This window comes from Nymphalis io, chromosome 2 (assembly GCF_905147045.1).
Source record: "Nymphalis io chromosome 2, ilAglIoxx1.1, whole genome shotgun sequence".
Classification (NCBI taxonomy): Eukaryota; Metazoa; Arthropoda; class Insecta; order Lepidoptera; family Nymphalidae; genus Nymphalis; species Nymphalis io.
The window spans coordinates 8,937,816-8,949,628 of record NC_065889.1 but is presented as its reverse complement, the minus strand read 5'-3'; the positions used below and the strand labels follow the sequence as shown (position 1 = coordinate 8,949,628).

At 30.2% G+C, this 11,813-nt stretch overlaps 2 protein-coding genes across 3 annotated transcripts; both read right to left on the bottom strand.

The window, feature by feature from the left end:
- Positions 1 to 209: 209 nt before the first annotated feature.
- On the bottom strand, positions 210 to 1,252 carry LOC126776144 (uncharacterized). Its single transcript, XM_050498448.1, has 3 exons — positions 979 to 1,252; positions 632 to 902; positions 210 to 535 (listed from the first exon to the last, which is right to left on the bottom strand). Exons 1-3 carry the CDS (start codon positions 1,219 to 1,221, stop codon positions 216 to 218), a joined length of 834 nt encoding a protein of 277 aa, XP_050354405.1. The 5' UTR covers positions 1,222 to 1,252; the 3' UTR covers positions 210 to 215.
- A 1,697-nt stretch (positions 1,253 to 2,949) lies between these two features.
- Positions 2,950 to 6,384, bottom strand: LOC126775727 (uncharacterized). 2 transcript variants are annotated; one of them, XM_050497833.1, is made up of 3 exons: positions 4,463 to 4,796; positions 3,830 to 4,019; positions 2,950 to 3,299 (listed from the first exon to the last, which is right to left on the bottom strand). In XM_050497833.1, the coding sequence occupies exons 1-3, from the start codon at positions 4,709 to 4,711 to the stop codon at positions 3,001 to 3,003; spliced, it is 738 nt and encodes a 245-aa protein (XP_050353790.1). In that variant the 5' UTR covers positions 4,712 to 4,796; the 3' UTR covers positions 2,950 to 3,000. The 2 variants fall into 2 exon arrangements, with proteins under 2 accessions (XP_050353790.1, XP_050353785.1); XM_050497828.1 differs by lacking the exon at positions 4,463 to 4,796 and adding an exon at positions 5,947 to 6,384 and having other exon boundaries at positions 2,955 to 3,299.
- Between the last annotated feature and the right edge of the window lie 5,429 nt (positions 6,385 to 11,813).

Genomic DNA, 11,813 nt, shown 5'->3' with positions numbered 1-11,813 from the left:
TTTGTTCTATGATATCAAGGTTTTTGTGTGGTATATTTAATTTTAAATATACCACACAAAAAAGATAATATATATATATATATATATATATATATATATATATATATATATATATATATATATATATATGTTAAGATTTATTATATAAAGTATGACTTTAAAAGGGAAGGGAAGGGGAATTCAATTGAAACCACCATATACAGTTAATATATCAGTCATTTATTATTTAAAAATACATTATTCAAAACATTTACAAAAAAACAACTAAACAAAATGACGACTGATGTTATTTGAGTACACGCCGAGCATACAGCCGCTTGTCTATAAATATTGGGTAATTCAAATTTATAGAATTCTTTCTGATATTTATACCATTCCCACCGCTGTACCTTTGAGGGTGATCTTCGAAGAATTAGAGAAAATATACCACCGTTACCCACTTCCGAACAATGATTTATGATAAGTGTGTGTGGCGTGACCTTTATTAACCGGATCACATCGGGATGTCGAGGCGGATCGTCTGGGTACCATACATCTAAAAAATAATAGTAACCTTATTAAAATTTGGACCTTGAAGAAATATTATCAGATAATAGCAGAATATAATATTTGAATATATTCAGAAACAGACCAATGCCTCGATACATCATCTCCTTTTCCAAGGGTCGCAACTTATCCGCTGTCCAAAGCCCAGGTTCTTCTGGATAATAAAGATAAACTTGCTCCAATGTATGTCCATCTTCATCCCATAATATCCTTACTCGTTTTTCGTCATCTAAAATATTTCTTTTAACCTTTCTTTTTAATCGAACATCAAGCCAGGGTCCCGCCATTGCGTTTCGTGACCATGGATTGCTTTTTGAAGACCGCCAATTTTGATCTGAGAAATTTTTACGCAATATCTGTAAGATAAGAGCAATAATTGAAGTATTTATTTTTATATACTTAATATTATTTTATATATAAAAATATACTCACGGACCAATCGAGCCAATTGTCTTTAAGTTCATATGCAGCATCTGTTATATATAGAGTAACGCATCCTACTTCATTAGGCATATTGGTCATATCTGGATTGTGCTGAGCGTACCCGACGCCGTACCACACCCCATAGACCTCGTCCATGTTCACACGGTGGGACCACTTTATAGAGTCACCGCAAAGCCCTTTAGTTTGATGTATGGAGTATAATATAAAAAATGGAAGCAACAGACTAAACATGATGACACTTGGAATACTGCGGAGAATATGGGACAAGGCGTCGGTCTTGTGCGCATCGCATTTAATTAGCAAATTGGTCCAGCAAATCTTGAATTTTATTTCGTAATAGCGTCCTTAATCATTATTCAGATTATCGTAGGTTTGCCGTATTAATTAATGTAGTACTTGTCAATTACTAAAAAATATATATTTCAAAAAGATGTATTTGTGGTTATATATATATTTCAAAAAGATTTTTTTGTAATACTTCTATTAGGTACAAGAAAATAAAAACGACATATTGAGTCAACAGAGCCCAAAATTGGCAGCTACCTCAAACAACTCATTACTTAAAAGCTAGACACAAAATATACTATTGTAAATTGATATTCGTATAAAATAAATATAATTTGTATTAACAGGCTTTTATTTAAATTCACCTGTTAGTAAATATGTGTGGGTCACTTTGAAATGAAATTTTGCACACCTTTTGTTAAATATAAAAAAAAGCGGAATAAAAGATTATTTTTCAATTCATATGCATAACATTGCCAAAACAAAGAATAAAGTTCTCATTTATTACTTTTTTTATTTACGATTATATTAAAATAACTTTTATGAATTTTTCTTATTTTATTCAATTATATTTTATCTCTAGAAACCTTATATTCTTAAAATTACTACTACGGCTAAGGCCTCCGAAATTTAATAAACTAAAACTTATATAACTATTTTATTTTATAGTATAGATTATATGTGCTATTTTTATTTGACTACCTCGGTCTAGTAACTAGATGTAAGGCCGCAGACCCGGAGGTCTGGAAGTTGGAAGTGTGTACACTCCCGTGCCTCGGAATGCGTGTAAAGCCGTCGGTTCTGGGCCTGAACTCTTTCCGGTCGTGTCAGATTGCAGTCCCATCGGATTATGAGAGTTAGGAAATAGAGAATGCACCTGTGTTTGCGCACACACTTGTGGACTATAATATGTCCTGCGAAGTTGGCTAATCTCTCTTGAGATTGGCCGCCGTGGCCGAAATCAGTCTGGAGTCGGTGCTATTTAAACTGACTTACATAATTTATAATATAAAATTAAATAGTTTTTGAGACAACGCACCTTTACGGTTTTCCAACAGAATCCGGAAAAATATCAATATATAATTAATAAACAAACATAAAAATATCGTGAAGAGATGTTTCATGTACATACAATATATGTATATCCGATTAGTGAATAGTGGGTTGATAGATTATAGAACACTTGGGAATGAAACGAATATTTTTGATATAACAAAAATTTATTAGACCATGAAATGTATATAAAAAAATGTTTCAGCTTTTGTCACAGGTTCTGTTCGGGCCTGATTTTTTTTTCTGAAGCAATGTATGGTTCTCCTTTGACTGTACCAATAAGTAATTATATTTAAATATTGGATATGAACATTTAGATTCAGAGATTTTTTAGGAATTAGGAATAGAAAGAAAATTATGGCTATTTTGTTCTTTTACTACTAGATATCTACTACCACTAGATATCAGCTGTTTTAGATCAAATAGGGTTTTCGTGTTGAATCAACTACCTTGGTTAGATTGATTTTAGTTTCAACATAGATGAAAATTACATTAGCCATATTATTAGTATTTATTAAATATTTAAATTATATAGGAATAAATTAAAATCGAATTCATAAAACAACTTTAATTTAAAAAGAAAATAATCATCATATTATACAATTTTTTTAATTTAACACATAAGAATTGTTATACGTTTTGTTAAAACTTGAACGATTTTAATTTTGAATACTAAAGGTTCTTCCATATGAAAAACCCAATAAGCAAAAGCAGAACACTAGATAGTTTTAAATTAATAGCAGAATTTTCACACACACGTTTCAAAGAAGAAGTAGACAGGTTTTTCATAGAAAATATGTTATGTATACTAGCTAAATCTTCAGGAGTAAGTTGATTGTCGTTTCTCGCTAAAACGACGCTGTAGAGTTGAGAGTGAGGCAGCCTCATGCAAAAGTTTAGGACTAGATGGTTATTTGAGACCTTCAGCACTTGGATGACACCTCCAAAGAAACGATACATTTTGTCGACGGCTGAAAAATAAAAACTAAATCGTATAACACATTTCCAGATTGTAATAAAATAAATAATTATTTATATTTAATAAATAATGAAAAAACAAAAAGTGTTTCTGCTGTCTGCTAAGCAGAATAGGTTTCTTATTCATCAATATAATGAATGTTTGTAAGGAATAAAATCTCTGCTTATATATAATCGTTAAGTAAAGCTCGGTTATTATATTAAAAAATGACTCTTTTTGCATTGGAGTAGTAAAATTGTATAATTGACACTTACAATTTTTAATTGAAATACTATCATCTGTCATCTTAGTACATTGACCTCCCCTACTATTCTATTATCCGTAAGCAAAAAGAATCGCGTATTGAATAAAATAGCCGTACACAATCTGTCAAGGAGGTTAAAATAATTATGTAGTTAGAAAGCAAGCAAGCTAGAAATATTGCATTGGCCGATAGTCAGCTTTTATTCGTCTGACAGCCGAATGTAAAATGTTTTAATAAAAATGAATGAATGAATGAATGATATTCATAAGGGAACTCACATTCATAAGGGACGTCAGTAGGCCAAAATCCTTTATGAGAAGTATTGACTTTAATGTGATAGTCATCCTGATAGTGTCCTTCGTGCCATTCCAAAACGAAATGCCGTATCCTGTACTGCTCAGGGAGACCATAGGCACGGTTTACGTAAGGAGAATTTGTCATAGGCGGATATGGTGTTGGAGGAGTCGGCTGGAAATACAAAATTATATATATATAATTTTATTACTGTATAAATTTTAGTTATAATCATTATAGCATACGAACTAACTATATACTTAAATATATTACCGATCTAAGAAAACCGGCAAAAGATACATCAAATCCTTAACCGTTAACAGGTAAGTTGTGTTAAGTTAATACCGGTAAAAAATTATTTATATATTTGAATTTTTACACATTTGTATCCGTTATTTTACACGAATATTTTAATTTCAACCAGTGTTAGGGTTCGGAATGTCGATTTTAACGAGAGGAACCGGTAAGTAGCTCAGTACATCTGCCACCAATTAAATTACGTGCATATATTATGTGAATTAAACATTATATATATATATATATATATATATATATATATATATATATATACCCTTCCTGAAAATAACTAACATACATATATTAACCGAATCACTCACAAGATCTTTGTTCAACAGCCCACCGCTCACATAATCTTCAAATTTCCGTATTTGAATGATAGGACAATACGGATTATACTCGGTTTTAATAATATGATCTTTATGAAATATGTACTCCCGTATATACCACATCCCTAGAACAGCCTCCTCGTCAAAGTCACTAATTGGATGTAAGTTTGGACAGAAATTTACGTTTGTAGCGAGAATTTTATTGAATAATACAATTATTATTACTGCAACCGAATTCATTTTAACCTGTTTAGTTATTTTAGTAAGTTAGAGCCACGAAGTCAAATGTTTAATTGAAGGTGTCTCAGCTACGGACGATACATGCTTATGACACAATTACGTCGTTCACTTTTAACCTGTTAATTGACTCACCGCGACCCCTCGTCCGGGATTCTGACGTAAGATAGTGATAATATCATAATACATAGAAATCTTTTATTTTTTTAAGCGAGTCCTTTTTTTAAAATATTAATGATAAAATTTTATTGCCTGTGATTACTAGAAAAATATTTGCATTGGATATAGCATTTTTAATCCAGATCTTGAGATACGAATTAAAACAAATACTGGTATTTATGCATTTAGCAGAAAATATATTGATTATCAACAATCAGTGAATCTCTTCTTACGCTTGTAAGATATAATACTTTTGAATCGTCATTTTACAAGATTCATTTCAATTTAAAACTAACACCTTAAATGTAGATATATCGAGAAGAAATAAGAAATAAAAAATCCTGCCACATGTGTATTCCACCAACATGCATTGAAGCAGCGTGAACAAGCTCCTAACCTTCTCCTCAAAAAAAAGGAGAGAAGGCCTTTAGCCCAGCAGTGGGAAATTCACAGGCTGTTACGGATATCGAGAAGAACCATCAAGAAACTCAGTAATTTCTCTTTTCTTACAATTAAATTACAACAATAGGATTATTATTAAATACATACAAGTATAGATTTAAATATAGTTTCTTTTTTTATAATTCATGAAAATTAATGAATGCCTATCTATTTGACTTGTTAAATCATTCTTTTTAACCTAGAAAAATATATTTCGTTTTATACAGATTAGCTTCTTAAAGGCTTTATTTATAGTAGGCTCTTAAATTTTGAATAATACGGTGTGGTTAGGTTAGGTCCCTAACGTGTTACTTAAAATTAATAATAACAGTTGGTTCATATATTTTTGGCATGCTTTACTGGCATTAATTAACAATTTATATATTTTACGCAATCTTTAATAAAAATATACGTCACGTTGATTTTTTTATAACACCTAGCTGAGATTAATGCAAAATAATGAGATAATGCTCCTCAAAATGTATAAACGTTACTTTTGAACAAATCTTTTTTTTTTGTAAGAAAACCGTCGAAAAGAATACCATATATTTTTTTCAAAATAATATTAAATTAAAAAATTATTTAAAGATATTTTTTTTTTAATTATTGAAACTCAAGTAAATAGCATAAAACCAAACCTGTATATGAAGTTCTCTGATGTCAATATAGAAGCACTCATTAGTATGTTCTATTCTATATTCCCCCTTTGTGTGAGGTATTTTTTCAACCCCATACCAAATACCCGAAATTTGCTCCAAATTTATGTCACCGACGTATGGAGATAGGTCATCACAGTATTTATCATTTTCAAAATAATAGTTACTTTGGCCGAAACATTGTATACATCCTAAAATAAGCGCGAAAAAAAAAATACGAAAACCTAAACAATCCATTGCGAAAGTTGGTTGGCTTTTTTTATAATCCGGACAAAATCGGATAAGAATTCGGATAAACAGAACCGGGAATACTAGGCGACTATACACTACAGGAGGTGTCGCGCAGATTAACCGTCGGATTTAGTAGAGAAGTGCATCGAACACGTGGGCGGGCTCCGAAATGAAGCAGCACACTCGCTCAATTGAAAATATCACTGGACTGGTAATTTGCTCATTACGCTTGAATACTTCCTTCATAAACATTATTAACTGTTTGACAGTCCCCCCATCATAATAACACCACTTCATAACAAAACAAAAGCGAATTGATTCATACTTGATTCCTATATGACAAAAAATATCTATTAATAAGTATAGTAAAACTCTCGCATTACATACATTCATTTAAAAAAGTAAAGTTTTTTCAGGTTTTCTTTCCAAGAGAAAAATGGCCAAGTCTTCGCAATGCTTTTCTCGGCATACTTAGGTACTAGGATATCAGAAACGTTAGCATGTGGTGTGGACTAAATCAATACAACCCAATGACGTCACGGAGGGTGTTCATTGATCGCTGGCGATTAGACTCGTTATAACTTATATTGATTTCGTTTCCATGTGTGGGTACGTAAACACTTATATTGATATGATAATAAGATAAATATAAATATGTTCTGAAAGAGATGCAAAATACTTTGTTTTCAAAGTGAATCTAAAAAAAATCGAAAACTTCGTTTTATTTATTAAGAATTTCAAACCTATATAGCTAACAGCTAGATATTAAGTAGTCTCTATGGGCTTTAAAGAGTTAAAAATATCTTAAAACTACTTTAGTATATACTCGTAATAGATAATATCACGTCACACTGAATTTTACCGACATATATTTTATTTATTAAAAATTATAATTTTTAATTCTGTATCTGTATCATAAGCAGTTTTCTTATATCGTTGGTTTAAATATGCTCTTTTAGACGAATGTATACCATTCCGAAACAGAAATACTTAGGTATGTTATTATGTTTCAGATACAAAGTGATACTAATTAACGTAATTAAGGCTCAAGAAAAGCCTTAATGTATTAAATGTACGAACATAGTTTACTGCGGCCCAAAAAATATATAAGACACTAAATATCATGATTATATTCCAGTACTCACTCATATATCATACTCTTAAATTGCAAATTTTCATCGAATTTATCTCAAACTCTCGTTTTTATTTGTTTCGGTTTGTTGTTAATCTGTTATTTATTATCTATATAAAAGAAATATTTCTATATATAAGAATAATGACACTTTAAACTGAAGTTTAACATTTTATTTTAATTTGGTTTTTGAGGTTACACAAATATAATATTATAATTTTCTCTATAGTATTTGTGTTACATATTTTCTTATATTTAAGACACTAAATAACATGATTATATTCCAGTACTCACTCATATATCATACTCTTAAATTGCAAATTTTCATCGAATTTATCTCAAACTCTCGTTTTTATTTGTTTCATATTTAAATTAAAATTTCAAGTTATATATTAAAAACGAGAGTTTGAGATAAATTTCCAATTTAAGAGTATGATATATAAGTGAGTACAAGAATATAATCATGCTATTTAATATATAACTTGTAAATTTAAGAATATTATGCCAAAAGAAGTAAATTAAAAAACACGACTGCCCGACGACTACGATGATTGATTCAATGAATAAATTATATTGTGTATAATTAAATACTAAAAATGCAGAAGAGCTTAGGCCACCTGATAATTACATACTAGAAACCTTGTCATGTTAGAACCAGGCCTTGTAACAAATAATTATTCCCTTTGAATGAAGATGTTTTGTTCCTAGTGTAAGTACTTACGATAGCTCACTCACCTTTTAAACCGAAACACAATATAATGCTGTTTGGCTATAAAATAAGCTATGAATAACTATTACCTACTGAGACGAGCGTGCAAGAAGCTCTACAATCAAGATGAAATGAAAATTTTATTAATAGTATATGAGGAAATTAAAATATTTGACATAGTTACTGATTGTAGTTCTTATTAATAAATTAAATAAAGATTCGGTTGATATTTTATAAGCTATTCATGCACAATATAAATACTTTTATAAGGTTATTTTAATTTCTTCCTGAAAGCTACGACTTCATCGTAATGAACGCAACGAGGAAGAAACATTATTATAATATGGGGCTACAAATAAACATATTTCATATCACGTTACGATTTTTTATTATATTTGATAATGTAACAAAAGCAAGTAATGCCTTATTATTGTAAATTTTATTTTGATATTATAAAAATCTAAACTTACGTATATTTAAAACTATTGTTTTCTTCAAAATAACTTAACCTTAATATAGCATTACTATTTTTTTACAAACTAGTAGTAATGTATATTTTTTTTATTAAAATGTAGAACTGTATTACTAAAGCATGCTATAAAACTGACTACGCGCCTACAGGCTACGTAACTGAAGCCTTCGTAGCGGCGTAGCTACGGAAGCTGAATTCGAGTACGAAATTTCCATGGTGACGTAACACCTTAGCTACGAAAATACTAGGGAAGCATGAATTGTACGGGAGTACACCGACGCTCAAAGCTCGATATCAAACGCGGCGCCCCGCGTAAGTTAGTGTGCTTCAATAGGGTAGCAGAACTGCGAATAGGTGTAAATAGTTGCTACGAACTATCAGTGATGTTGGGAGGGTGAGGGCGAGGGTGAGTGTGAGGGTGGAGTAGTACACATAAATCAAGCGCATATTCTCTGTAGATATTATAACTAGAATGTTGTTGAGATATAAATTGTGAGCTAATATTATCTATGTCTTATTAAAGACTTGTAATACCTTTGTTTGTTTGCACTTTGTTAATTTTTTTATAAAAAATTAAAAATAAACTTTATTAATAAATTATAAATTGTTAATAAAAAAATATATAAACACTTAAACTTTGTTAATCTGTTAAAAAACATGCGTAAATAAATAAAATTGATAAACAATTAGTTTATGTTGATGTAAGCCAGCGTACACTACACTAGTACGGTGACATTTTCCTAACAAACATCAATTTTTTGAAAATACATCTAAGTCCAACAGTGGCTTTATAAGCTTAGCATTGATTTAAGTAAGGTAATTTACAATGTCGTTTTAGTAGCGGTGACAACATACAATTAGATGATAGTCTATCATTAATCAAAAAAAATAATACTATAAAGAAATACTTATGATGGTTGGATACTCACCCTGAGTTTCACTGAGCTTACAATCTCTCTTTGCTTATTAATTCCTGGTACATGGGGTCACCAAGGAATGCTAACGGGTACAAGTTGGGGCTTAAGTTATTCCCGAGGCCTTATAAATAAATAAATAATAAGATTGATAATTATAAATAGAAATATGTAGAACTACAAAAAGTAAAACCCAAATCCAATTATGCGACAGAAACAGCTATAATCTGTGATTTAATAATAATTAATTTATTATATTAATACTCATACCAATCAATATATCAGTACTAACGAACTACTTATTTTTTAGGATAATCAACTTCAACGCTATAAGAAACCTTTATGTGCCTTTATAAACACAACGACCTTTGACATTTAACGTGACCTTTATACTCAAAAGATTTTCTCTAAACAGGGGTGACGCAGTCGCCTCAGAGGTCGATTATACTAGGGCTACATAAATATAAGAATATGGCATTTACAGGCTACTTTGTGCAAGTGCTACGGTTCTACAATGCTACGAGAGTATTTTACATTTTTAACATAACAATAATAACTTACACCATGAAATATATAATTTCGAAGTAACTTGAATGAAATTCTTTAAATATTATCTGATATTTTATATACTTCTAGACACCCTGTTTACAAACAAAAAGCGCCTGTTATAGATTATTTCCGGTTTTTTTTCCACATGAATCGAAAACCGAAAAGTAAGGTCTTCAGTCTGCAGTAGTACAGTACAGCACAGTACAATAACAGCCTGTTAATGTCCCACTGTTGGGCTACGGCTTCCTCTCCATTTTGAGGAGAAGATTTGGAGCTTATTCCACGCTGCTCGAATGCGGGTTGGAAAAATAAATAGTATATAGACAAGGCAATAACAATTTAATACAGACAATAACATCATCAGTTTCAATAGTATGTATATCCAGTATATAATGTTCATCTTACGAATTATCTTACAAGTATTTTAAACAGTTGTAAGTTTTATTTGTAAATTTTTTTGTGGTTTTTTTTTCCAGTTTTACACAAAAATACTTAACTGATTGATATGGAAGTTTAAAGTTAATTTAGTTTATAATTTCAAGGTAGAATTGAAATATCTAGTATTGTGTTGTCGGTCCGGGCGCTTAACAAGACAAAATAAATGATCGTTTGATTAGATACAACACTATAATTTTTTAAATGTTATTATTTAAAAATCATGGTGTAAAAACCATAATTTTACTCTTGCGAATACGGGAGCGATAGCTAAGTAATACACACACACACATTAACTTACATTCACCAAAAGGCAGCAGCGCTGTCGGCAGACACGTGGCGTTAATACTAAGGCTTCATACCGAGATAGAAGAACGAAACAGTAAAATAGACTTTATTAGATTTAGCGAGGAACGAAGAAACCTTAAAAAGATTTGGTATACAAAAATAGCCTTAAGCTCATTATAAGAATTATTTTATTTATATTAGAAATCACTTAAATTATCTAATTAACTAAGTTATACATGATACATTAAAACCATTAAAAAAGGTTTATGTAGCTAAATAAATGTACAATTTATAAATTGTTAGGAATATGGCAAAACTATAAAAAGTACTAAAAATTGTCTATGATCTGATCTCGATATCTTTCATAAGAGAAGTATTAACAGTCTGCCTCAAGGCTACGTGTGGTGTATGAGAGTTCGCTCAGTGACAATTAATACTAATCAATCAATAATAATAACAATAATACATAAATGTACGAGAAGTAAAATGAAATCAACGACAACTTTTTTTACGTATATCTACACTTTATATAAAAACTGCACAATAACCAATAACAATGAAATTTAGAACGGATCCCCTTGAAGCTATACTGATCCTAACATAAAAATAATTATAAACCAAAATAATATAACCTAAAACATAATCAAAAATATATGTATATACAGAGAATTTGCTCCTTTTTTCAAGTCGGTCAAATAAGTCTGAAATATTGGAAAAAAACATCTTTATATTTTTAACATAGAGTATGTTACTTGATCCTCAAAAATTGACGCATATTTTTTCAGTGTACGCATAGCTACATTGTTATATAACATTTACACAAAAAATTAATCTTGTTCAAAAAATTTGTATCTCAACTGTTACTAATCTAAACATAAAACAGTGTTAAATAAAATATAATTAACAAGAAGATATAAAAAACCAGCAATTTTTAATACTTTTTTAATTTCATTACCATTTCATTTTTAAAGTTTTTGTTATATAAAATACTTTTTGGTGACCCGCTCCGCCCTAGCCCGCCCAACAGCGCTCCATAGGGCGGCAACAATTTTCCACGGGCGGCACAGTTACCAGGATATCAGAAACTATGAAGAATGTTTACCAACACAGCTATTTGAA

Excerpts from the sequence above, each read along its gene's own strand:
- LOC126775727 (XM_050497828.1), bottom strand. The coding sequence starts at position 6,201 with ATGGATTGTTTAGGTTTTCGTATTTTTTTTTTCGCGCTTATTTTAGGA. Across the intron at positions 4,020-5,946 it reads TCAGAGAACTTCATATACAG|CCGACTCCTCCAACACCATA; the intron begins GTTTGGTTTTAT and ends TTGTATTTCCAG. Across the intron at positions 3,300-3,829 it reads TACTGACGTCCCTTATGAAT|CCGTCGACAAAATGTATCGT; the intron begins GTGAGTTCCCTT and ends TTTATTTTTCAG.
- LOC126776144 (XM_050498448.1), bottom strand. The coding sequence starts at position 1,221 with ATGTTTAGTCTGTTGCTTCCATTTTTTATATTATACTCCATACATCAA. Across the intron at positions 903-978 it reads ACAATTGGCTCGATTGGTCC|ATATTGCGTAAAAATTTCTC; the intron begins GTGAGTATATTT and ends CTTATCTTACAG. Across the intron at positions 536-631 it reads GATGATGTATCGAGGCATTG|ATGTATGGTACCCAGACGAT; the intron begins GTCTGTTTCTGA and ends ATTATTTTTTAG.